Source organism: Apteryx rowi, unplaced genomic scaffold (assembly GCF_003343035.1).
Source record: "Apteryx rowi isolate R43461 unplaced genomic scaffold, aptRow1 scaffold_26, whole genome shotgun sequence".
NCBI classification, from domain to species: Eukaryota; Metazoa; Chordata; class Aves; order Apterygiformes; family Apterygidae; genus Apteryx; species Apteryx rowi.
In genome coordinates, this window is record NW_020448974.1 from 2420907 (window position 1) to 2447346 (window position 26440).

General features: G+C 40.4%; 1 protein-coding gene across 1 annotated transcript in view; it reads left to right on the forward strand.

Annotated features, from left to right (window-relative positions):
* Positions 1-26440, forward strand: part of PRKCA (protein kinase C alpha) — a 158917-nt gene that overhangs the window by 86322 nt on the left and 46155 nt on the right. Inside the window, exons 4-5 of the mRNA XM_026067521.1 lie at positions 18741-18852; positions 19563-19691. Coding sequence (XP_025923306.1) covers positions 18741-18852; positions 19563-19691 — 241 coding nt within the window. The remainder of the gene's footprint in view (positions 1-18740; positions 18853-19562; positions 19692-26440) is intronic.

The following is a 26440-nucleotide window of genomic DNA, read 5'->3' on the forward strand; positions in this document are numbered from 1 at the left end:
TATCAAGCTATGATAAAAGCCCTTCTTGCTCTTGCAGAGTACCCTCATTTGTTGTGCCTGACACAAAATAGGTAAAAAAATAAAAATAATAAAACAAGAACTTGCTCTGTCATGTTTAAAGTAGCTGTGGGAGTTGAATGGAATGAGACGCGATAAATTAATGATGCCAAGTGCTGAAGGAAAATGGAAAAGCGATAAGTGAGAGTAGCGAGGTGCCAATCTTCAGCGCTGTGATTGATGATCCAGGCCCAGAGGTAATGGCAGAAACGGTGGCCAGGGGTATGAAGCAATGAATGAATTGAAAGCAAATGTGTGAACTTGGGACTAATAGTAATTGTGCTCCCCAGAACAGTGAATTAATTCCATAAAAAAGCATATGCTTGATAGGATTACAACAAATGTATGTCTTTTTAAAAATGTGTTTACTTTAGGGAATGTAATATAATTTTGTAAAAATTTAACACATTATTATTGCAGTTTTTTATCTTGTAACCATGTGTTTTAGAGTTTACTGCAGGTTTAATTTGACTTTTTCTATCTGACAGCTTGCTGATCTTTGGAATCATTGTAGGCTTATTTAGTTTAGCTGTTGATTTATAAGGTCTGAGTCTAAATAATTGCAATATTTGTATAGGTTTTGTGGTTAATTTTTGCAATATATGGGGATATTATTTTTAAATCAGTCTGTGGATCTTGGATTTTAGATTCTCGTAAAGATCTCTGACCTTATGAAAGTGAAGTTTCAGGTAATTTTTTTGCTTGCCAGATTGTCACAGACTCTGATTGCTATCCCTGTTCATTAAGATAATCACGTGTCCCCAGTTCGTATTCCTCTAAATAAAAGTAGTGGTTATATCTTTTTCTGTCTGTCTGTCTATAAAATACAGCCTTGCACTGTGACCTGTTAAGATGATTTTACATGCTGTTAATGACACATAGGCAAAGAGCAAAAGTGTTAGGTTTATTTAAAAAAAAAAAAAGTAAATCATGGAAGAAAATACGTAAAAATACGTTATATTTTCAGGTCTTTCATTCTAGACTGTTTCAGGGTAAAAACAGTTTTTTCTCAATGTTCATATTGCTGAAGCAGGTTTTGCATCAAATCCATTTTTAAATTTCCTTCCGCTGAACTCTTTTTATGCTGGTGTACTTCAAGCACAACTCTGTTGAGCAAGTGAAGCTGCTTATTCAGATTTGCAGATCTCTCTATTTTAATTAATGTAGAAATATTGGCATTTTAGGCTTATAGGCAGTGAAGGTTTGGTGGACTTTTTTTGAAAAAAGAATTTAGAAGTTGTCTGTTCATTCGATCACTGAATTGCTCTGGGAAGCATGAGTGTGTTCTAGAGCTGATGGGGCCTTTTCTTAACTTGCTATTGTGCTCAAAATAATTGAGCAAAGAGGAGACCGTAGAAAAGAAGTCTTTCAACAGATTTTTCAGCTTCAAAAGAAGTTCCAAAATTTCTGGCAGCTTTTCATTTTGCTGGTTTCTAAGGTACAGTAGTGTTTTACGGGTCTGTAGTTTGTTTTCATTTAAGCTAATTATCCCTAAATAAATGTATTAATTGAAAATTGTTAGGAAGCTCCATTTTTGTTTGAACCTGAACTAATATTACTTTTCTTTTTCAATTCATTATTTCTTAAATAATGTATTTTTATAGAAATTTGTGCCAACTTTTGCCAGTCAATGATCAGCTCCGAGTCTGTGGATTTTGGGTCATTTTACCTTGCTCTTAGTAACCTAGGGGCACCCTGGTTAATCGGGTTTTGAAGTTCAAGCCGTTGCAACGCCGCGTGCTAACTGTGGCAAGCGTGCTGTCTGCAAGGCAGGGAAATAACTGGTGTATATGCAGAAAAACATACACCACGCTCGGAAAGCGGGCTTGGTTTCCCTTTGCGTGCGGCTCTGCGTACGTCGCCGTGCGAGCGGGACGGCCGCTCTGCGCCTTGCCCGGCGGCAGCGGCGATGAAACGGGCGTTCCTGGGTATTGCTGGCATTTCTGAGATCCAAATTAAAAGTTCGTTCTGATTTATCTTGTGAACTTCATCTCAATTTATAGATTGTATAATGGAATGATCATTAATGTAATGATTTGTGCCTGATGGTTCAATGGAGATTTACCCTTTTACACGCTAAGTCCCCCAGAATTTGTCCCCCTGGAATTGAGCTGCAGGGTGATGTATGGAAAGACAACTGCCTGCTTTGGCATGAAATATAGATCGAATTACAAAAGCACCTGTTAAGGCTGACTCTCCCGTAGCGGACAAGTGTTTTGTCATTATCCTTTATAGCTGACCGTTACCATCCGTTATAGCTGACCATAAATCTCAGAAACGGGCAAGGTGAAGAGTTCTGACTAAGATCTGAGCACAGCCAGCATTTAGGCATGGTCTGGAAGCCACGTGCACCTCCAGGATACGGGACAGAAATTAAGGTGTTGATGAAATCCAAAATAGGGTATTTTCTTTTTATACCGGGAATTGTTTTTTTATTTACGTAACTGCTCCATGAATTGGCTGAATCTGCATGAACCGGATGGGGATTGCGGGCCGCCGGCATGCCCCGCTCCTCCTCGGCTGCTCTGCCCCCTCCGTCTCATGCAGCTTACGGATGTGCTGTCGAGTGGTAGCTAAGGGTATTCCTGGACCGGTGCGGTTGTGGGACATTTCGCATCATAATTGTCGCCATGTAGTGCAAAGCTTACACTTAAAGGACAATACATTGAATAATATGCAGAAAAATACTGTGTCTACTTGATGCAGAACATTTTTTTTGTTTTTGAATAGATAAAGCATTGAGTGTAAATCTGAAATTCTTCAATTCACTTCTTTTTGCTAGAAAGCAAATAAACTGCCCTAGGAAACACAATGTAAGAGACATATTTTTCCCGAACATGAAATTCTCAACATAAGCTCCCAGAAGCATTTATGTTACTGCCTTAAGCAGCTTCTTGCTAATTGCTTTATATTGCTGTCTAATAATTTATATCATGCATGCTGTAAAAGTGCTATCTGAAACCATTTATTTTCTTTTAAATGTAAAAGTTCATCTGGAGGAAGTCTATTAATGTCTCCTTGTTTTTGTTTCATTTAATGGTGAGGAGAAGCTTTCCAGGCTGAAGTGACATTTCATAAGGACTTTTGGAGACACAACATAATTTCTGGCTGCCTAGTTTATAAATATTTACTTTACATTTAAGTTGTTCTATGTCCTGCCATTGAGATAGTCTGTTATGATTATTTCCCAAATTTTTATATTTTGTTTTATCTTCTATTAAAAAAAAAACAAAAACATTTAATTTCTTCCAGGTTCTTACTGATAGGCTATGAATATCTAAATTGCCCCCAAGATGGAATAGCTCCCTACAGAAGGAAGGCTGTATATCTTACTGAAAAAAATAATTTTCATGTGTTTATACAGGCCCACCACATAACTGGTGCTAGCAAAACTGGTTTTCCAAGATTTTTTTGCCTTGCCTTGCTCCTCATGTCAGTCTTCAATGTGTTTGTAATATTGGAATCTCTTTTCAGTAGGGTTAATATTGTGCAATTCCATTTGTACCCGGGATTAATTTTAATAATTGCTTTTGATGCAGCTTTACAAAGGCTTAACTAAGAGCACTAGAAAAAAAGTATGTTGGTTTACATACTGGGATTATAGAAAAAGAATAGCTTCTTTTCTTCTTCTTTTTAAAGCATTGCATTACTTGCAGATGAGCAAAAATGCACTTACGCTGCCGTCATACATGCCAGGCAATTTTCATAGACTCATTCTTTATAATCACTGCCTAAACACTGCATTGTAATACACTCTATGAATATGACTTAAGTTCTTCCCAGACTATTAATTTCCCCAACCATAACATCAGTCTGCAGATTTCCTAGCAAAAGACCACATCCAAATGGTATGTAGGCAAGGATTAGATGGGTGTCCAGCCCCCGGGCTAGTTCTTCTGTGTTAACATGTTGGTGACTTAATGACATCATTGCTGGCAATCCTGATTTTTGACTGGATTTTGTAAAATCAGAATAGGGTGAAAATGATGCAATATTTTCTCATCTGTTAAGAGAATGAGAAGAACAAATTATTTATTTGTCTATATCTATTGCTTTTGGATATACTTTTTCCCTGTAAAAATTGAACTAGTAGTACTCAGGACAGTGAACTTTAAAAATGATTTGCGACAGACACGTAGCAACAGTTCATATATGAAGACACCATTAATTTGCACTGGCTGGGAGATTTCATGTCAAACAAGGAAGAAAGAGAAATATTTGCAGAGAATCTTATTTGTAAGGGTGTGAGGATGTATAAACACACGACCAGGTAAAGCTGATGAGATTTGGTGTCAGCAGCATCGTTTGCCCTTGGCTTGTTAATGTTACCAGTTTGACGGAGGATGCGGTGTTTGCAAGGGTTGGTAGTGTGCAAGCTGTATACACTGGAATGCTTTCTAGAGCTATGAAATCTTCCTGATCTGGGCCTTGGCTAAGGCATGTTCTTACCCCAAAGCGATTTCTAGAAATAAAAAGCGAGTCCGAGCTTGCGTTCCTGCTTTGGAAGCGCTTCTGTGCGGGCTTTCCCTGCAGGAGAGCCCGTGCTGGCCGGGCAGCTCCGCTGGCATTAACGCCCCGAGGAAAACGCTCACATTGGAGGAGCAGAGGAGATGGTCATTACCAAAACTTTTGTCCGTGGAATAGTTTATGGATGAGCATATTCAGAATATCTAGCTGGAACATGTTTCTGTGTTATTAAATGGATTGGTGAAGTATTTCTCTATTTCCCTATGGTTTTTTGTGCTTTGAACAGTGCAGAGTTAATTGCCAGATATTAAATATTAATAGATTATATTACTATTCACCGTTAAATGCAGTAAGTACTTTGACTAACGCTGTGAAGCAGATGCAACTTGTTCAGCCGTGGGAGCAAAGCAGCAATGGCAGCAGCGGGGAGGAAACCCTCCTCCAGGCCTTCGGCCCCGGCGCCGCCGCTCGGGGCGCGGGATCCCGGCGTTCCTCCCGGCGCTCCCATTATCTTGTACATTCAGTCCTAGTTGCCTGTTTAAATCTTTTTTTTTTTTTCATACTTTAGTCAGAGAAGTAGGATTGAGATTATCAAAAGAGAAGATAGTGATTTCGCTATAGAAAATACACCAAATGCTCTCCAATGCTAACTAGTCTAATGTTCCTATATTCTTTGTTCTGCAAAATTTAGTGTGCTTGAACTACTTTTCTGAAGAAGGGTTATTTAGACATATGGAAAAACATCTGTTCAAGGCATAAATACTGTTTCAGTGGTTATACAATATAAAATAACCATTGAAGGACTCTGGGCATTAGTATCCACTATGATATGGTTTTAGCTATGATTCCTTGTAAGCAGACTTTCATATTTAGGTGTAGATATTGAGATAAGCACATGCTTGAATCAGATTCTTCTCTCACTAATAGAATTTGTATGCACAGTTATTCTGTAGGATTTTGTCTCTGGAGAACAAAAATATGCCCGTGTTACGGAATGTCTGCCACTGGTTTACAGGCATTGACTCCTTCCTCCTGAAGAGACAGAGCTAAGGCAAAGAACAAAAATGAGACAGTATGTTTTAATTATGCATATTTTACCATCATTTCTGCCCTTTTTTGTGATTAACCAGCGTATAAAATATCAGGCAAATTTGAATTATTCAGTGAGGAACTTTGAAGACAATTTCCTTGGCTATTTCAAAGTCTTTTCTGTCTGTAAAAATTTATCAGATTAGGAACACGAGGACATCCTCCTCTCCCCCCCCCCCAAGTTTTTGTGACTCATTGAAAAATTGTGCGATGAAGCTGTTTAGTCATGAAATTCTGACTAATTTTGAACTGAAAACTTTTCAGACTTTCCTGAAATCACTGTTTCTGATTTTGTGCGCTGTCAGCAAAGTTTTGCAGTCTGCCCGAGTGACCGGGCATGTCTTTTCTGAAAGGCCCCGGGCTTCCTTGGGAGCTGAGGAGACCGTTTAATGAGAAATCTGGACAGCTGCTTTCATCCCGTAAGAGCAAATGCTAGAATACCCCAGGAGGAAAGGATGACCTGGAGCCACGAGCATGAGGCGAGGGTATAGCCCAGTGTTTCCTGGCGGTGAGAAAGTTAAGTTGATAATGCAAAAATCATCTAGTCAGAGCCCCACTTTGCTCTGTTTTGTGTGCATCTCCCCAAAGTGTTCTGCAGCCAAGGGAATTTTTAAAATGTATTTATTAGCGTTTATGTCATTTTTTTTAAAGGTGGGTGTTAGAAAAGGAATATCACATCTTTCTTTACCAAAATACGAGTATACTCTTGGCCCTGCATTTAAGTGAGCTATTGAACCGTGATGTAAGTAGCTGGATCAAGTGATGATAAATGTAGAGTTCTTGCAGTGTGGCACTTGTCACCGTTGCAGGGCTGTTTTGCCGCGTTGATTTTACTCCTCTAGCGGCTTTCCCCAGCCGCCGAGCTCCGCCCGCCCGCTGCTCCCAAGAGCGAGCGCAGGATTGCAGCATTGGCAGTTTGGGTATTTGTGATTTGGGGCTTTGTGGTGAGTGGGACACAGAGAGGAGGAGTAAGCGCTTAAATTAATGCCTCAACAGCCTGTAACTCAGCAAATAATACAGCAAAACCTCTTCCAAAGGGCTGCTGAGAAGCACAGGAAAGGAGTCTTACTGTAAAGATGCCTAAAGTTAATGGTGTGAGTACCCTTCCTGAGGATCAGAACAGCCTTCTTAAAACTATCTAACATTAAAAGTAAGGACAAAGCATTTAGAGGAGCAACATTTTGAAATGACAGGCACCTATCCTGTTTGGAGGGCCTGGGCTGGCCGCAGCGGCAGCGCCTGCAGTCAGGTTCCCCGGAGCAGCTCGAGGACGGCAGCATCCTCCCTTCCTTTCCAAAGATCAGTGTGCATTTAAAAAAAAAAAAAAATCTACCGTTGAAACATCAATTTCAGATTCCAGGGAGGTTTGTTTAAGAAAATGCTGAAAATGTATCAGTACTTAACCTGATGTAAAGGTAAAATAGATGTGCAGAGCTCTAGCRTATGCAATACCCTGGAGCAGGCAAACTTCTCTTTGGGTTTCCTTTTCCCTGTTCAGGATAAATCCTGCTGCAGTATTCAGTTTCCACAAACAAATCAGTACTGAAGTTGGTGGTTTTGGCTTTAGATTCTGAACCATATGTTGATGTATATGGATATTAAATCTTCCTGTTTGGTGGCARTACAGCCAGACGTATAAATGTCTGTCTTTACTTGGAAGCGCTGAAGTAGGCAGCTGCTGCTGTGGGAGGTGGGGAAGAGAAGGTGCTTGGTAAATAAGCGGGTAAGGTTTTAGTGCAAACTTGCAAGGTCCTCTCTTCCAGTAGCGTTCACCGTTTTAAAGGGGCAGATAATGTTCTGCAGTGCGAAGAGGTGTGGGAAATGTAAATCAGTTATTTCTCAGTGCCTTAGGTGTTGCAAGTTGCTCAGGGGTGAAAACAGTGGCGTGGAGAGCTGCGTTCATTAGCGCTGTTCTTAGCCTTGCTGCTGCAGTGCTCTGATATTTTTTGACAAATCAGCTCGTGTTTATCCGCTCAAATCTATCACTTAATAGCTGTTAAGACCTTAAATCAAAATGTGTCTAACAAGATTAGACAGGAGTAACTGAGGGCAGGTTTGCTTTTAAAAATAAAATGGATTTTTGTCGTCGTTGTTGTTGTTGTCAGCAGTCAAAAAGTTTGGGGGTCACAAGGATGCTTTCCTAAGTCTTAATTTGCTAAAAATAATCTCAGCCTACGGATGCGATGGCTTCTGAGAGAGCGCTTGGTAGCATTGCCGTTCTTGCCTGTGCTGGTTCTGGTTATTTCTTGGCCGCGCGCGTGTTACTCGCCGGTCTGCGGTGTGTGCGAGCCTCAGCAGATGCCGAGCTGCTTGACCTGATGCCGCTGCGCGCTGGGGCACTGCTTTTGCACAGGCACCAGGGGATTTCAGATTGCTTCGTTCCCAGCCTGTATCTCATTTCATCTTCTGTTTAAATGAATGAGATCCAGCTGGATGTGGGATCCAGCTGAGGACAGTGGGGAATGCATTTTTTTTAATTATATAATCTCTCGCATCAGCAGGTTGGCTGGTGATGAARTTTAAAAAAAGACTGATGGGAACTTATTGTATGCAAGTATATTAAACAATATAAAATAGTTGAAGTACAGCCTCGTGTCCCACAGTSAAATGACAATGACAACATAACTTACTGATATTAAATCATTCATCATGTTAATGATGCACTACTCCTAACTGCATTTCAGCTCCCTTGGAAAAAAAAGAAACTGCAGTGTAACTTGTAATAATAAACAATTCAACATATTAYACCAAGCAAGAAGAGCAAAGGCCTTTTATGTAATGGGAAATTATGCTTCAGTTGCTACATCCGTCTGATCGATGTTAAACTATATATTGTAAAATGTCTTGAAGGTGTAAAGGATAACCTGTGTTGAAAAGGGTATATGTTCAACAAATAAGTTAGTTAAGAAAACTAATAATAAAACTAACAAATTAGTTTTTAAGCACGGCCCGTAGAGCTGTGCCTCTGTCTTTCCAGTGCCCCTTTTGAGTCCAGATTCCTGGCATCTCTGGACCTTCTTAAAACCTCTGCTTAAAACCTCTCAAAATAAAAAGAAAACTAGCTTCATAAGACAGGTTGTTATATTTATAACTAAGTTTTATTCGGGAGATTTATACGTTGTAATATCCTGTTGAATTATGTCTGAAATAAATTCTTTCTTCATCTGTTTCTAGTCATGAATCAGTTTCCGACAGGATCTTTTGTTTATCACTTTCTGTAATTATACTGCAGTTTCTTCATTAAAAAAGAATGAGGAAAAAATAGCCAGTAAACACTGAGTCCCTTCCAAATTTAACTGTCTTTATAGTAATTAGGAAATTATAAATCCCTGTGAGTACACTCATGCCGATCTTCTTTCTCCATTTGCCAACTCAATCAGTGCTATTCTATACAAGAAGAACGTGAACAAAAGGCAGCAATCAAAATCAGTTGATTCAATGACCACCTGTTTCTTTTAATTAAAAATAATAATTTAGTGCGCATTCCAGGAGGGGACTCAAAAATCTGCCTCAGAATCATTTCTGAACTGTGGTCAAGTTCTCCTCTTCTGCACAAGTGTAGAGAAGGAAGTAGTTATTTGTTGGTAATTGTCAATACTAATTAAAGGTGGATTCTCTGTGTTAGTGTAACTTTAAAGAAGAGCTATAGGGCCGCCTTCTTAAATCTCTCCAGATTAATAAGAAAGAGAAGTGGTCCTAATAGCATTATGGGAAAGGGGTTTTTTTATTGTTGCTTTCAGCTGGGGTGCAGTTTCTTATCACAGAGGAGTTTTCTGCTACGGAGCGTGAGACTCGGTCTCCATTCGTGACGGCGACTCCAAGCCCCGGCTCGGTGGAGGCGCTGGCCGTGCCGTGGGCTGGCCGCGCGGGGTCCGCGGCGGCTCTGCGCCCTCCGTGTGCGTCAGCTCCGCGTGCTYCTGCCTCTCCTGTCTCTGAACTCCGTCGTCGCAGGAGTCTGCCTTTTCTCCACTCCGTTCTTGTCGTACAGCTTGAAAGCCTGATTTACATGTGTTTTGCTATTATCTGAGGTTTTGCTTTATCTTGGTCTTATCCCTCCATTACCTGTATTACTGTAGGCGATTCTGACTCTGTTTATGCTCTTAATGCCCTCTAGTACGTTATGGGCATCATGGTATTAGAGGATTCCCGTTTCTCAGATATCGAAGGAATTAATGCTTCCTTTAAGCCGTATCTTAAAGTCACTCCAAATAGTGAAACTCCTAATTCTTCATAGAGGCAGAATTCCGGGAAAGAGTTGGTTGTGTGTTAGCGTGGAATCTGGCTGGAGATTGAGATCTATAAAAACAATAATGCTAAAAAAGTTTTAGCATATTCTAATTCATGTGTCCTATTAAAAGGAACTTATATACTCATTCACTTGTGAATTAACAGAATTTATCGGAATAAAATGTTGCAATTTACTTTTGAAGTTTTTTTTTTAATTATTTTGTGTTTTTTCACCTTAAACTGTTCCGTTATTTTTTTTACAAAGTAAGAAAGCCCAGTTATTATCACTCCTTGCTTTCTCCTCTGCTGGAAGGCACGCCCRGTAGCCTCACATCAAGCTGTGGAAGGATGCCCACCAACACCCTGGGGCAGCACCAGGTGCTTGACGCCCAACTTCGGAGCTACCCGAAGCCCCGCGCTGGGAAGGAGAACCTCCTGCACCAGCACAGGATGGGTCCGACCTCTTGGGAAGTGCCTTTGGGGGTTCTGCTGGCCAGGTTGACCACGAGCCAGCAGCGCGCCGCCGCGGCGAAGCAGGTCAGCAGCATCGTCGGCTGCGGGAGGCTGAGCATGGCCGCCAGGTCAAGGGAGGAGATGGGCCCCGGGAGGCCACCTCAGCTACGCTGGGCTCCCCAGCATGGGAAGTGCGGACCTGCGGGAGCAAGTCCAGCGAAGGGCCATGGAGGTGGTGAAGGACCTGGAGCATCTGTCATGGGAGGAGAGGCTGGGAGAGCTGGGACGCTCAGCCCGGAGGAGACGCCTGCGGGGGATCTGATCAGCGCGTATAAACACCCAATGGGGGGAGTAAGGGAGACGGAGCCTGAGTCTCGGTGGTGGTGCCCAGTGACGCAGGACAAGAGGCAATAAAACGTACAGGAGCTGCCATGTAAACAGGAGAAAAGCTTTTGCMTGGTGGGGTAGTCAAACGCCGGAGGGGGTTGCCCAGAGAGGTTGTGGCATCCCCATCCTTGCAGATACCCACGCGGTCTCGCGGTATCTCCTGCTGCCGCTGGCCTGCCCGAGGAGTGGGCCTGGGCCGTGTCCCGAGCGGCCACCAGCCTCGGCCCCTCTGGGGCTCCGGTTTATTGGCCTCTGGGCGCAATGAGAGTCCCGTTGCTCTGGTGCGCTTTAAGCTTATCTTCTATTGGCCTTTCCTGAAAGCAAGAAAATAACTTTTCAGCACTGCAGCTCGTAGGGGGAAATGGCAAATCAGCTTTAAACACTTGCATGGTTTGCAATTGAAAGTGGTAGTACGGTCTGCATATCGCTGACTTCCTGCTGTCACTTAGTCATTTCCGAGAGCCTCGGACCCTCCTTGCGGTCCCTGAGCGCTCCCCAGCCCCGCAGCCTCGTGCGGTCGGGAAAGAGCGGAGCTGCTTCAAGTGAAACAACGGCTTGATGCTATTCCGTGCTTGTGGACCGCGATCCTACAAGACGTGTTTTAAGCCCTGCAAGTTATTTCCACTGGAAGCGTCTGGCTGCTGGGCACACACGACCCACCTAGCCGCGAGCGGCTTTCCCAGATCGCGACACTGTGCAAATGACTGGCTGGTGTTTTTGTTATCTCAACGGGAAAATAAACAGTAAAAGAAGAAAATCGCTTAAACTGACGTGGACTTAGAGGTTGTAGTCGCTGTTTTGTGAGGTATTTGGAAAAGCTGGAGTCTGAAGACATCTCTAAATAAAATGGAAGTTTTGCATAATGACAGTATAGGAGGATGTACGTGGGATTTAGTTTCATACGTTTTTCTGTAGTAACTTGRTATTTGCATGGGAAAGTTAAAGCTGCTTTAAGTAAAATTTATGCAGTACAAATTGCAGTGGTTTCCCTGATCTGTCAGAACAGAGTTTCTTGTGATCCATAGCTTAAGTTTGGAGAGGGGCAATAGCTTGTGGTATCAAATACGTAGAAGTCAGTGTTTCTATCACAGTAGGGAATGTTTAAGTGTTGTATATTGATGTGGGGAAAAAAGACCTGCTAGTCTTTCAGGACATTTCTAGTTGTAAGGAGGAGCACTGACCTCTTATCTCTTATGATTTGTTGTATATGTTGTTGCACTTCTTTAACATATTGTCTCCCCTTCTGTTTTCACTGGAAATTCAACCAGTTGGTATCTGAATTTATGATTCTGAGATTTTCAGGAATTCAGAAATTATTTTTTCTTTTGTCTAAGTTAGTAATTTGGGACCTTTTAAGCTTACTTTTCCTTTAGACATTTCAACTAGTAAATACAAATATTTTTAAGAGTCCAGTTGAGGGTGAAGAACGGTCCTGTGGTTGCATCGTGGAGGTAGGACCTGGAAGACCTGGGTTCGTTTCTTGATTTACACAAGAAAGCCCTTTGTGCTGTGGGCCTCCATACGCCGCTGTGGCCTTACAGGTAGTCTGCGGTACTGATGCAGAACTCAAAGCTTTAAATGCCTTTTGTCATGCAAAATATAACTTGCACTGTCACTGTAAGTATTTTTACCCTTGCATTTTTGCATATTCTGCTTCTCAGTTAGCACAAAAATAACAGTTCAGCTATGGGAAAAAAATGTTCACCAAGCATAGGCAATTTTAAAAATGTTTTAAATCTTGAATCCTGCCTCAAGCCTAATTACCATATGTGTTTTGGTGTTGATGACTGAAAACAGTCATTTTTTTCCCCCACCTTGATAACTAGTGCAGTACAGGAACCGGCACTGACGGATCTGCTTGCAGCATTGATCTGAATTGCTTGCCAAAATCTCACAAGCTGTGGATGTTTCACCTAGAAGACGCCGAATTAAAGACCGCAGGGGTGTAGTTTCCGAGGTTTTGAGCTCAGATACACGGTTTTCGTGACACAGTTATTGATGCTTTCCGGTCAGGTACAATGAAAGTACTTGAACAGGTAATAGTACAATGTTGCTGTGTATATAAAATGCCCACTGATGCAAACCTCATACGAGGTGGTTTTTGTACGTTTTATACTTAAAAGCAATGTGACGATTTAATGACTTCAAAATTATAGTAGATTCAATGTTGCTATCGATGGGAATAAAATTCTAATCAAAAGGGAGCTTTTAGAAAGAATTCAGAAATAAAATGCTCATAAGCTGTTTCGTAATGTGTTAAAGCACAGCTGGACGCTTTGCTGCTGGTTAACCATGCGCTTTCAATTATTCCACGCTCCGTCTTTATCCAGAAAAAACTACGGAGTGATTCCTTACAGGAGGCTGCTTGCAGTTGTTGCTGTTCAGTAAAGGAAATGCATTCGTTTTTGCAAAGCAAAGAGAAAAGTMAGAAATGGTGGCAGTTGTGCTAAAGGGGCAAAATTTAGTTCAAAGGAAGCGCATGGATTTAAAAACRTGTAGTTCGGTGCCGTGCCTCTGCGTTCGTCTGCCTCCCTCTGCTGGGCTGCGCGCGCAAGCCTTCCTCTTCCTCGGCCCGGCAGAGCAGCGCGTCGGCGCAGGCAGAAAGCTGCCTGCCTGGGGAAGTCGCTTCTGCAGACTTCTTAATGCCTTTTTTTACAGGCTTCTGCTCAAATTCCAGGTTTCTTTCTGCAAGTCCACACAGCGCAAGCCTGTTTGCACCGCAGGTCTGTTGGTCGGTATGCCCAAGGTCATCATGGTGCGCCGGTCTCGGATCTGAGATGAATGAACAGGATTTTGATTTTCAGAGCTGTATGTGCAGATATCGTTGCTCTTTACAGGCACTCTGCACCCCTCTGTGCCATTAAAGGCTCTGAAATTCTGGTCTCTTATGTTAACAGGGCAACTTGCAGAGCGCTGGCTAAMGTTCTGCCAATTTCAAAGGTATTTCAAAGGCAAATACTTAAATATCTATGCAACTTGATTGCCCAGAGCTTCCTCTCCGATTTAATTATACTGTATCCCATCCAGTTGTACTCATAAAAATGTGGAATTGTCTTAATAATAGCAGAGAATCCACTTTCCAGCCCGAAAATGACAGAGATTGTGATGTAGTGTATCGCTCATCACCGATGAACAAGTACTGTGCTGATGCTTCCCGCTGCCGCTTTCCTGCTTTGTAATTTTGATGGGTTTTGGAAGCAGAAGTGGGTTTTCCCTTTAGAGTTTCACAATTAACATATGCCAAGTTTGGTGCAAAGTTCAGTTCTCTTGCAAATAGCAGCCATTCTTTGGCAGCTCATCTGCCGGCTCCTGGCGAGGCTCCCCGTGTTTACTATGAGGTGCGTCTGCCAGCGACGCTTCTGCCATCGCGGAAAGTTTACGTTGATCAAAAGCGGAGAGTTGAAGAAAATTTACAGCAGTTTACTTTCCCAAATAAGAGTAGTTGCTATGGAGGTTTTGGGGGGTTTTGGTCAATGTTTTTAAAAACTTGCAAGATAATAACATTTGGGTGTTTTTATAATTGTTTTTAATTTATTTCTCGGTTCCCTCTGTAAAATGAGACTTAAAGAGTGCAGATAAGCTCGGGCTGTTGGTGAAATGAAGGTGCTGATGAGTGGAGTGTATGCAGTATTAAACATTGGGTCTAGGTAAGTCAGGAGCTGTGGTTGGGACTGTCTTCAGTCTTGTACTTCAGTTGCTAGACAACATACCTAGTGAGCTCCCATCGCAGTAGTTTACCTCTAACTGAAMAATACAGAAAAAAGACAATATTCTTCTCTCAGTATCTGTACATAATCCTTTAATGCATAGTTAACATTGGTAGGTATTATATTGTATTAATATACAATAATGTGTTAATTGCTTTTATTAAGACAAGTAGTAACTAATATCTACAATATAATAATTATTAATAGAATTATAATTAAAGCGTAAACTGTGGATTCAAGGGGAATTCTAACTGCATGAGAAGCCCACATGAAGTATAGGAATAACATAGTTTTGTCATCTATGAAAGATGCATAGAGATTTCTTAGCTTTCTTTATACATTGTCAGACTTGCTTGCAAATTAATAATTATTTGATGTTTTACATTCTTAAAAGCATTTTCTCAACTTGTCCAGTATTTTTTTAWCTATATTTTTAGCTATTCGGTGTCCTTGGATAAAGCCTTTTAGAAAAGACATTTTGTTAATATTTTCTTTTAATATATTTCAGCAATTAGGGCTTTTTCTTTTAAGATACTTGGGCTGTTAGGGCTTAGAGATACATCATGCTGATTCTTTTAACTTCCTCTTTAGCAAGCCAGCATAGTAATTAGAATACCACTAAATGTCATGCCTCCTATTCTATAAACAGTATTGAATGTTTTGCTTAAAGATGTCAGGGAACATAGGAGTACCAGAAGACTAACCCCTGGGCGCAGGACGGCGCGTGCCCGTCACCGCGGTCGGGGACGTGGTGCCCAGCAGCGAGGCTGCGCTCTTCCCTTGCACCTCTGCTCCCACCCGAGGGCTCGTATACCTGGATGTCTCCCACTACCTGCCCGGTTTGATTGCCCAGGACCTAAACACCGTACAAAGACCTAGCTAAAATCTGCTTTCAAGCTGGTTTTTATCCTTAGGATTTGGCCAACTGTGTCATGAGAGAGCATCTCATTATGCGGAGGGTTTATTTCCATGAAGTTTGCCTTCCGGGCTTGCAATAATCCTTCAGTTCTTCTGCTCCCAAAGTAAGCACTGGTGATACAATTAAAAAGTGRGCAACGTGCCATTTGCTCGCATTCATTCATATGGAAGATGTGAAATGAGAACAAAGCCTATAATCCCGGAGCTTCCTGGAAGCGGGGCTGGGAGAAGCCCAAGTGTTACTAGAATTGCAGCCTCCACCGTTGTCTTGTGAGCGCAAACGAGTCTCTGATTAGCAAGAACGGTCCTGCAGTGATTGTAGAGAAATTTTCAAGTCTCACCCATTTAATCAAAAAATAAACTATTCTGGTACAGAGGAAGTCATTACATCAGTGATCTACCTAGAGCGTATTAATTGCTAAAATTATGGCGGCCTGTCTACCTCATCTGACCCACTAAAATAGACAGCTTGTATGTTTGCTGTATCCTACCACCCATTTTCAGAGGGTTCCCCCCATTCTTTAGACTTCTGCTTTTGATGGAATTTTAGTTTTTTTATTTGTTAGCTTTTAAATGATTCTGAGGTTCTTATATTTGCTTCTGATGAAGAAATTGAAAAAAAAATTAGATTTCCTATATGCAGAGTTTCCATTTCAGTGGGAGTTTTGATACTGTTTTTCTTTGTTCTCTTACTTTTTTATGCTGTGCCAGTAAGAAGTAACTTCTTGTGTGCATTTAGAGTAATAAATAATAACAGTAAGAACTTGCTGTTCTTTAAAATGATCTAATTCATATTGAACTGTTCATTTTAAACRTAATACAATGGGCATTTTCACATGTTGATGGAAAACTTGTTTGTTATGAGAAGTGAATGATGATTCAAATTATATATGTTGACCCCTGCAGGGCCAACTTCAAAGTTTGATCCAACTTGATTTGTTTATTTATGTGAATGTTTTTATTTCATTATTTTATAAAAATGCTTTTACAATTACTCTGTAGTCACACACAGTTAAGCGCAGGAGTAGGCCTTTGCTCATGTAGTGCTGCTTTGTAGTAAGTGTGGAATAGCTGTCCTTAAATGTCAAAACATTTTTAAGCCAGCACACACCCCTGCTTAACTTAATTACCATGTATATTCCATTGATTGGAATGGAATTATTTGGTCGTGTTTGTTATATAATTTCGGTATAATATACAGGTTCAATGGATTCTATTAGACATTCACTATAATAATTTCCTGTAGTTCTTTCCCCTCTATATCATTACTTTATAGTCATAAATACCACTTATGTCAGATGTTAAACGCAACTTTAGAAGTCTGTTTATTCAGTGTCATTCTTAGAAGCTGCGGGTTTTGTCCTTCTTAGCAACAGATGTGCTTAGGAAAATAATGTTTAAGTATATGTATTTATAAGGCAGCAAGTTCCCTTACATCTTCCAAACAAAAAGAAATTAATGAACAGTTAGCTTTGAAAATACATTTTAAGTTGTTTGGAGGGCATAGTCAGACCCTATCCATCAGTTAACCTTTGAGAAACGCGGCGTTCCCATGACCCCGCTCCAGAAGAGCCACTGGCTGCRTCTTTAATGAATAACGAAGCAGATGTTCTCCGGAGCGGTTTGACGGGCTTTCCATGGCGGCTCGCTCTGTTTACAAAATCAATATGGTCGTGGAGCAGTTTGCATTTCATATCTCAGGCTGTTTGATAAACAGAGCTTCTGAACTGCAGCGTCCGTTTGAATTCTTGATCGAAAGTCTTCACTGGTTACCTTGGGCAACGTGTTAGTCACGTAATTTCGATCTGTGCAGTGAAAACTACTGGTTACTGGTGCGTGATAAAACATGCAGTCAATACAAAAAAATGCACTAAAAATGCTTGCTGATACAAAAAGGACAAAAAAGCTCTCCACAAACTATAAGATACTAAAATACTAAGTTTTGAAGGTAAGTTTTTGTCTTCTCGTAGTCATGTTTCCATTCAAATTACTGTTAAGAGTTCCTGAATTTCTTGATTTATTAATAAAGCACTTATACTAAAGGAGTTTTTTATTTTTGAAGAAAGAGTTAGCAGGTTTTCCATTTTATCTGATGCATCATGCTTTGCTTTTGATTTTTCTTAACAGTTTTTATTGGCGTATGTGATTTTAGTTGAAAATTTAGTTTATGTTTGATGACAGTTTGATAAGTCTTCTCTAACGTAAAGGTGTATTAATACCAATAGAAAACATAAACAGAAGGAAACTTTGAGTCTTCGTTTTGCCATTATGTTTTGGTTGAGGATGTATTAATGTATGAAAGACCTGCCGTTCCCTAATTTCCACAGCCTTTCTGTCGGTGTATGGGGCTTAAAAAACTGAAGGGGAAAAAAAAAAAAGAAAAAATGTTAGCAGTAATTGATTTCAAACTCCAATGTGTTTCTTCAACAAAGAAGAATTTCAGCTTTTCCCAACTTTTGATGAAAATTGGAGTGTACTGATAGTTTTGACTGAAATACAGAGGTAAATGATGTTTCCTAAATCTGCATTAAATGGTGTAGTTAGGGCTCAATTAGCCGTAAAGGATCTCAGAATATACACGGGGTCCATAGCAAGTCCAGTCATGCTGTGATTTTGGCCTTTCCTGAAATATTCCGCGTTTTCAGACGGGACCTCCGCCACTGCGGAGAGAGCAGTCAGGTTTGGCGGCACCGCAGCGTSTTCATTTTTAAGCGATTTGGGTGTATGCCATTTCACTGGTCCTCAATTTTCCAAGCTACTGGTGGCCTTAAAGTGTCCTCACTATAAATTTCCATGTTGGGAACTTGGACAGGAATAACAGTCTCTAAAATATTTACGACCTGCCAAGTTAGAAATAGTTCACTCTCACTTGCAACAGCAGAGCTGGAAAATGTGCAGCTTTTCAAGCTGATCCCATCATTACGGTCCTGATTTTGCAGTCATTTTGCTGTAATTCAGATTCGTCCTAACGAAGTGTTGCTCCCTGCTCTTCTACTGTATTTTGTGCCGTCGTGTCAGAACGGTGACCGATGACGAGCTGCAGTTAAGCACAGTTTATACATAAATAGCCAGTAAGGACACGTTAGCCCCAGGATGAATCCTATCACTATACTTTCTGTTTACGTACAGTCAATAAGTTGAAGTTTTAATGTAGGTGGATGGCAGAAACAAGCCCGTGTTCACTGAACTGACGTATTCTTTCTGGCAATGCCAAAGCGAAGGTAAATAGGCCCAGAACACTGCAGGTGTGGCCGATAACCGCGGTAGGCACCGTCAGGCGGGGGGGAGAGGTGCCAGGCTGCTCTACTTTGAAGATGCTGCAATGGATTTTTCCGTAGCACAGGTTGCCGAGTTATAAAGTATTCGGTATTTACAGGAATACATTAAAGGTATGCYGGTTTTATTTATGAGAATCTCTCTCTGCTTCTTCTTCAGGACCCCAGAAGCAAGCACAAGTTTAAGATCCACACGTATGGCAGCCCGACGTTTTGCGACCACTGCGGGTCTCTGCTGTATGGGCTTATACATCAAGGGATGAAATGTGACAGTAAGTTCTTCTGTGTTACCAAACGGTGGTTTGGAAACTCAGTGGAAACACAGGGCAGCAACTTCTTACTTCTTTGCTGTGGAAAAGACCATTTCAAATGGCAGTTATTTRTAGCACTGTATATTGCCAATAGGTATCTAAGTGCTAGTGCAAATGCATTCAGTGCTAATGCCGATCACCTCTTGCTGCAAAAGAGGTGCCTTGAGCTTGAGGTGTGCAGGTGCCACGTCAGATCTGAGGAAGGCTGGTTTGGGAGTGGACAGACGAAGGCACTGTCGGAGACTGAAATTGCAGTTCAGTTGGTGGCCAAAGTCCAATATTTTACTTGCATTTCATTTGTCTTGGAAGTCTCCTTCTAGAAAATCTAATAATCAATTTAAGCCTGGCACTGGCTGGCACTAGTACCCTGTTTTCTTAGACATATTCCAAGCAGGTCTTTTTTCCATGAGCATTTTCCCTTTCTTTGTCTTGCATGCCATTAACGATAGCTTTAGGTTTCTGAAGCAGATTCACTGTTTCGTCATCCACTGTCTACAAAATGTATTTTAAGATGGAAACGATCCATGTTGGTCAGTTAAAAAAAAAAAAAAAAAGCAGTTATAATCTTAAAGTCTTGCCATTGTAATCCTAACTTTCCCTTTGCTCAGTGTTTGCAGTGTAATCATAATGTTGGTTTCTCATGGTTGTCTGCACCATTTTTATATCCCCAGCTTGTGATATGAATGTTCATAAGCAATGTGTAATAAATGTCCCAAGCCTTTGTGGAATGGATCACACAGAGAAAAGAGGAAGGATTTATCTGAAAGCCGAAGTCACTGGGGACAAACTGGAAGTAACAGGTAAATAACAATTCGTTTTGGAAGTTTGCAAGTTTTTTAAAATATATAATATACACCTTGGGGTTATGTACATTGGTCCATATCTTGTGCATTGAAACCCATGACAGACTATTTGTCTTCAGTAGCATTAAGATTTCATTCGATATCTCCCTGAATCAAGAAACACTGTATTAATTGGCATTCTGAAGAATCCACATGTGTTAAAAATAAATACAAGAATGAAAACTGTAATAATAACTTTAAAAACTCAAAACTGTTTACTAGAAAATCTCTATAAAGTCAATTTTTCTTGTAGCAAGCAGCACAGTAGGATATCTAAATGCCTCACAGAGTTAGCCATCATGTTCAAAACACAAGAAATACCCCAAAGTCTTCCATCAAGTAAGGAGTAATTTCCTGCATTTCKCAGTATTTAATACACAAAGGCAACTTGGATTCAGTCCCAAGTATTACTCCCAACATATTATAAAATTAAAAATAAATCATCACATTCTGCCAGGCTAAAGTAACACAGTAGTTACCAAGACAGGGAGGAGAGAGAGGGAGGAAGGAAAGAGGGTGGCAGTTCATTTCCTGGTGTTTTTCTCGGGATTTATGAGTAAGCTTTGGTTATGCGCGCACACATCCCGACACACACACACTCCTCCCTCCCACCCGTTCCAAGTCTGAAGTTGCAGTGCATGCCATTCAGAAAATCTTTTTTTCAGGTTGAAGGACTGTTTTGTCCTTCTAAATAGGCATGTTGCTCAACTCCAGTGGAACTTCCTTGTGCAGGATCAGAGAGTGGAATTTATCACTTAGTATCCATTTAAGAATGTGTATTTATAGAATATTTTTTGTTTGTTCTGTACATGCTTTTAATTGTGACTGGGGTGAACTGATAATTAATCTGGTATCTGAAGTGTCTGCAGGTCGGTAACAAACTTTATTGTTGATTTTTCCTTTCAATTGGATGCAAATATGCAAAAATGTTCCGTGCCGATCAGATTACTGTATGTGTACTCAAAGGGAGCTCACAGGGCAGGAACTGGGGTGGACAGAGTTGAAATAAGGGAAGGAATAACAGAAATCTTTGAYCATGTGTTTTACAGGTAGAGGTAAGTCTGTAAAACAAATCTAAATTCTAAAAGAGAGTCCTAATTTCTAATGGCTCGGAACTTTGAAGAAATTTTTAAAAGCTGCTGTAGTAATTAAAAACAAARTGAGTGCAATAGAAGATGGTCATAAAACACAATAAATTTATCAAAAGCTTTTACTTCGGGAGAGAGGATGGGTTAGTGTGTTGTCCCAGGTGACCAACACCACTTCTTCAGTGAAGGGAAGTGGAAGTTACAGCAGGACAAAGTAGGAGGTTTCTTAGACCATCTCAACTTCTCTCTTTGTTTCTTGATGCCATTGTAGGTAACCTGTGGATGCTGGACATTACTGTATTGCTTCAGCGTTGCTAGAACCTCTAATACATCAAAACAATGACACTCCTTCCACTTATGCACTTCCTGGATACTGAATAAATCACACTAAATATCATACCACTTGTAGTCACCATAAAGGAAGTCATGCCATCACGCTGAGTTTTCACAGCTTGTAGAACCACCCGACTTCCTTCCTGTCCCTGCCACCTGCGCTCTTTCATGGCTTTGTTATCTCTAAAGCAGAATACCTCCATGTTCTCCTGTCAAGCCATGTAACACGCACTGAAAGGGACAGGTATGGTAATGTGCAGTTATAAAGGATCGGAATACATCTCGAGTGATACTTAATTGTAGCTAACTTTTCAAATTGCTTCCTCTTAACGTAGGAGGGGTAAATTTGTCCAAGGTACTGTCATTAAGAGAATGTTCCTTTCACTAAGCAGTGAAGCATTTAAAAGATGGTGATGCAGGCTCTAAAGAAATTACTCTAAAGTACCATGAGAGAGAACTGATTTGAAAATCATCCAAGTGACAAAATTTAATATTTGCATTATTCTAGGCCATTTTGCAGCAAGGTTCTTAGATATGGCTTAAACTTTCTGGCATAATGCACAGAATTTGACAAATAACATGTACTTATTTTCTTGATAATTCAGCAGGTTTGTCATCCTTCTAGGGACCAAAATGTTGACCACAAGTCTTTGTGGTACCAAGGCACTATAAAACGATTATACAAATAAACATTTTTTACTTCCTGATTTTATTTGAAAAGCTCTTTTCTAAGATGTGGCTATGGTAAAATTGTTACAGATCTTTTCCAGGTTTTCTTTGTAAGCTTTCTGGGTGCGAGTGCACTTGGCAAACACTATTGTTTGTGTGTTTATAAATAAAACATTTCCATCCTGCAATTAAGTAGGTTTCTGGACAGCAAGAAAAATGTTTGCTCTGTCATTGTATATAATAATTGTGGTGCTGCAGCATTTCCAAGCTTTCAGAAGATTATTTTAAATAAAAATGACAGTTGCCCTGAAAGTAAGCTTTTTTCCTTTAAATTAAAAATAGTATGCAGACTAATCCCAGACCAGGTGGATTTTCAGATACCTTTTATGCATGTTTAACTGGAAAGGAAATTAGCAGTTATTAGTTACTTTGTGGACATATTGCTATGCAGAAATTTCTAACTCCTTTTCTCCCAGTACAGCATTGTTTCTGAAATTTATATTGACAAAACCTCTCTTAGAAAATACTGTTCCCTAGAGATGCCAGATATGATGCTACTGCCTTGAGATTCGGAATTGGAGGTGAATTAGGTGTCCAGGATGCTTAGGAACAGCAGTAAAAATAATTGATAAATGTTTGGCTGTTTGGCGTGAGCCTTTGCCTGAATCTTTTTCAAAGGAATTACTCTGTAGGTGTTGAACACCTTCAGCTGGATTTGTTCGCGTCTCTGCTCCGCATCCTGTTTGGTCGTTAATTGGTTCCTGCTGAGCGCTTATTCTTCCCGTAGATAGCCGTGATTGCATGCTACCCTTCGTGCTGCTAAATGTAGCCATGGCACTTTGGCTGGCATCGTGTAAGAAATACCTTAGATGGGCAACTCAGCCGCTCCGGCTTCAATGAGGAAAGCTGCGGATGCGGCACACTTAATGCGAGACGTAGTCATCTGGGGGGATACTGTTAGCACGCTGCAAGTTGTCTTTATTTTTGTGTAATTGCTTTGAGGATTTTTTGGTGGCTTTTGTGTCAAATAAAAGCCAGAGTATGTGTACATTTACTAACTGTTTTCCCAATAAAATATTGTAAATAAGACTGTTTTTTTTCCCAGCCAATACTATGAAAGAGACAAGGCAGAATACTACCAGATGGAGTTGTCCAGTGGTTCAGTCAGATTATTTAATTTTTTGAATTGCAGTAATGGAGGAAATGATTCAGTCCTGTAGGTAAATGTACTTAATTCTAGTTGGGAACTTAATTTTAGGTGGGATCTTCAATATGGGAACTTAAAAGTGGACATACAGCCTTTTTTTGCACAAATGTGAGAGACTCTGTGACACTTTTTCATATATCAGTAAGAGTTTTGTATTGGCATACTTTGCCGAAACTCCACCAGCTTCACAGTGCTAGTCAATATGCTGCATTCAGTGTTGCAGTTCTTAAATATTAACAGTTTATTGTATACCTACTAGCTTGAGACTTGCATTGGATATTAATTATTTATTGCATTTAAGTAAATCAGCTTGGTAGTTTTCTTTTTATAGGGACTCTGTTGAATTGGTGACCTTTTCATAGGTTGATTGACTTTGGGATTTTGCTTTTAAACATATTTAAGCAGTTCTTGTTATTCTTAATCCCTCTGCTTTTTGCACTGTATTTTCTCTTGATGTGCATTAAAGTTTCGTCACTCTTTTACATGTCTTTGTTGACCCATCTTATAATTAATTGGGGGCTCTTCTGAGTGAATTTTTAGGTGGCTGAATTGCAGTATTGCTTTTTTTTTTTTGGATTATTTTTGTACTGAATAAACAATAACCTTTATGACAAAATAACCCCATCTGGAGCACTGACATATGAAAAGCTGCCACATTATTGGGATTCTGAGCTGTGGCCTAACAGTTGCTGGAGTTGCATTTGACAGCAGCTAACAATAAAGARCTGCCCTCCTGACACAGGCACTAATTTAGAGGCAGAGTGTTAGTGACTTGCTGTCATCTAATGCTCCCTACTGTTACCTAAACTTCTCATTAATTTAAAAAAAAAAAAAGCTTTACATGCCAGAGTGTTCAGTTTTTTGTAACTGTATTTTTCTTAGTTACAATGAATGCAGGAAATCTCTTTTTATTCTTCTGTGGCGCTTCTGTTATTTAAAAGAAAAGGAAAGCTCGCAGTGATCTTTCCCGAAGTTGGGAGCACATAACAGGCTATCAACAATAATCTCACTAGGAGCTCTGGGCTCCCTGCTGTACGTTTTTCAAATTATTTATGAATGTCTTATGTTGAGCCACCCTATGGCGCTGCATATTAATGTTTTGTCACGCTGCTTGCTATAGGAAAGCTGGGCTTAACCGCCTCTGCCCAAACAAGCTGGGGAGACAACCTGGGGAATCTTGCCAAATTTAATCATAAAAATTGCTTCCTTAAGCACATGCATACATTAATAATTTTATTTATGTTTGTCTAGGTCAGTATTGGTGTCATTCTTTGTTAGCATTAATTTCATATTATTCTGCAACTGATTTTAAAAGTGAACACATGAATATTCTGGCTATTTGACCAGCTTTTAGTAGCAACTAACTATGAAGCRATCCCAAAGAATTACGGGCATGTGGGAGGCATTTTTAATGTCACAAAGATTATGAATTGCATGTTTTATCTCACTTAGTACTTTCTTCTCTCTTTCCTGGCATTCCCAGAATCTGCAGAGTTGCTGTGTTCATTACAGAGAGAGCTGTAGTCTCAACGCCTATAGCAACTGAATGCTTCCCGTTTCATTAAATTTGCCTTCTTCATGCTTACCCTGAAGAAATAGGCAATGCATARTACTTAAAAGAAACATTAGTTTTTCATAAATCACCACCTGCATTTATATTATAAAAAAGCTTCATGTTTATACCAAAATATTGAAAGATCAGAATTAGAAATTTCAGTCTGATTCTCTTTTCAGACAATTTCATGCAGCAAAAGAGCCGATTTTTGTGTTAAAACTCATGTTTTACTAAGTAATTTTTAATAGCGTACAGTTGCTCCTCTAAGATTTCCAGTTGAAAATTAAAGCAGCAAAGCTACTGCAGGCACAAGTACTTAAGTAGTATTAGAGCTGATGGTACATTTTTTATTAATAAGAGAGAATATCTTAATAAAAGACAGAAGGATAAAGTACCATGAAATGTTGGTTCATTTTTCAGCTTGTTCTAGGAGGAAAATTAATCACTCATCTATTTCTTGTGTGTAAATCACCTGTGAAATTCAGGCTTTCTAATAGTCTCCATTCATTATGTTACCATCTTTCAGGATTCAGGAAATCAAGAGTAATGAGTAGGCAATGGTCTCATGAGGGATATTAAAAGCAAGTTTAGCTAAGTGGGGGAATAGTTACGGAATAGAGAAAAGTCTCATATCAGAAAGCCTTTTAGTGACTGAAAACTGTATAGAAATTAGAAACTGCCTCAAACAGAGGATTTGTTTTGGTATCAGTTGCACAACYGAGTCTCAGCGAGCTCCACAAGGCAAAAATTCTGTGGTAGTTTTGATAAAAACTGGTAGCAGGACAGTTCTGGAGGTGGCTTGGGATTTTGCAGGTAGAGAGTACAAGTACACGACTTGGGAGAAAAACTGTTCCTGCTAGTAATAGGTGAATGTGCTAAGCCGTGGCAGGGGGGAGTGCGGCGAGCTTCGAGGGGGAAAGGCGCGTGGCTGGGCCGCCAGGGTCCTGCACCCCTCTCCGGACACCCCAGGAAACTCGGCCCGTCCCTGGGCTCCCACCGGGTTCTTCATGAGGGAGTAACGACAGCGATGGAATAACATTTGTCCAGGAAGCGGAGGTGCTAACAAGCTCATGTGCAAATTATTTTGAACTTAAAAATTAATTTCGCTCTTCCATGCTAGCGCAGCATTGCGGGAAGAGTGAGCTGCTCCCCGAATTAGAGCTAGCAGCGTTCTCCCCTGTTTTCATTTTGCCAGATAGCTTGCTGGACAAATCTATTCGAGATCGGAAGCTTCTTTTAAAAGCAGCTATTCACATTCTGTTGAGAGATTTCTGCTCACCTAAGTTGCCTGAAGGGAGCAAAAGGTTGGCAAGAAATGGTTGCGGGGATTAGTAAGCTGTTTTGTTATCAATATTTGGGAATTCAGGAAGAAGGTAGCTGTGACTCACTTGAAAAGGAACTGAGTAAACTTGTGCTGTTAATAACTCTGCCCTGCTATAGGAACAGAAACATTTACTCATTCCCATGACTACATTTCATTGCTGATATCACAAGAAGTTATAAATCTGTAACTGCATATGCTTTGCAACTTGCGACCCATAAATTCCCTTGAAGAGATGTTAGGGTTTTGTCACCCGCGCTCTGGGCAATTCCTCAAAAGTTTACGTGCCTGAATTTCATCTCTTTATAGAAAATGTCGGTTGATCTCTGCCATCCCACTCTGTCTTATTTAGATATTTATTTAAAGTACGAGTACCTCAGAACCAGCTCTGTATTTGCTTATGTCTTTGTCCTATTTCTGGAAAAGTGGGCGTCCCAATTTTAGGCATGGCTTCTGGATACTGCTGGAATACAACTAGCACGTAATTAAATAGAACAATTACAAAACAGTCTTCATTTCCTGCTGAAGAGATAG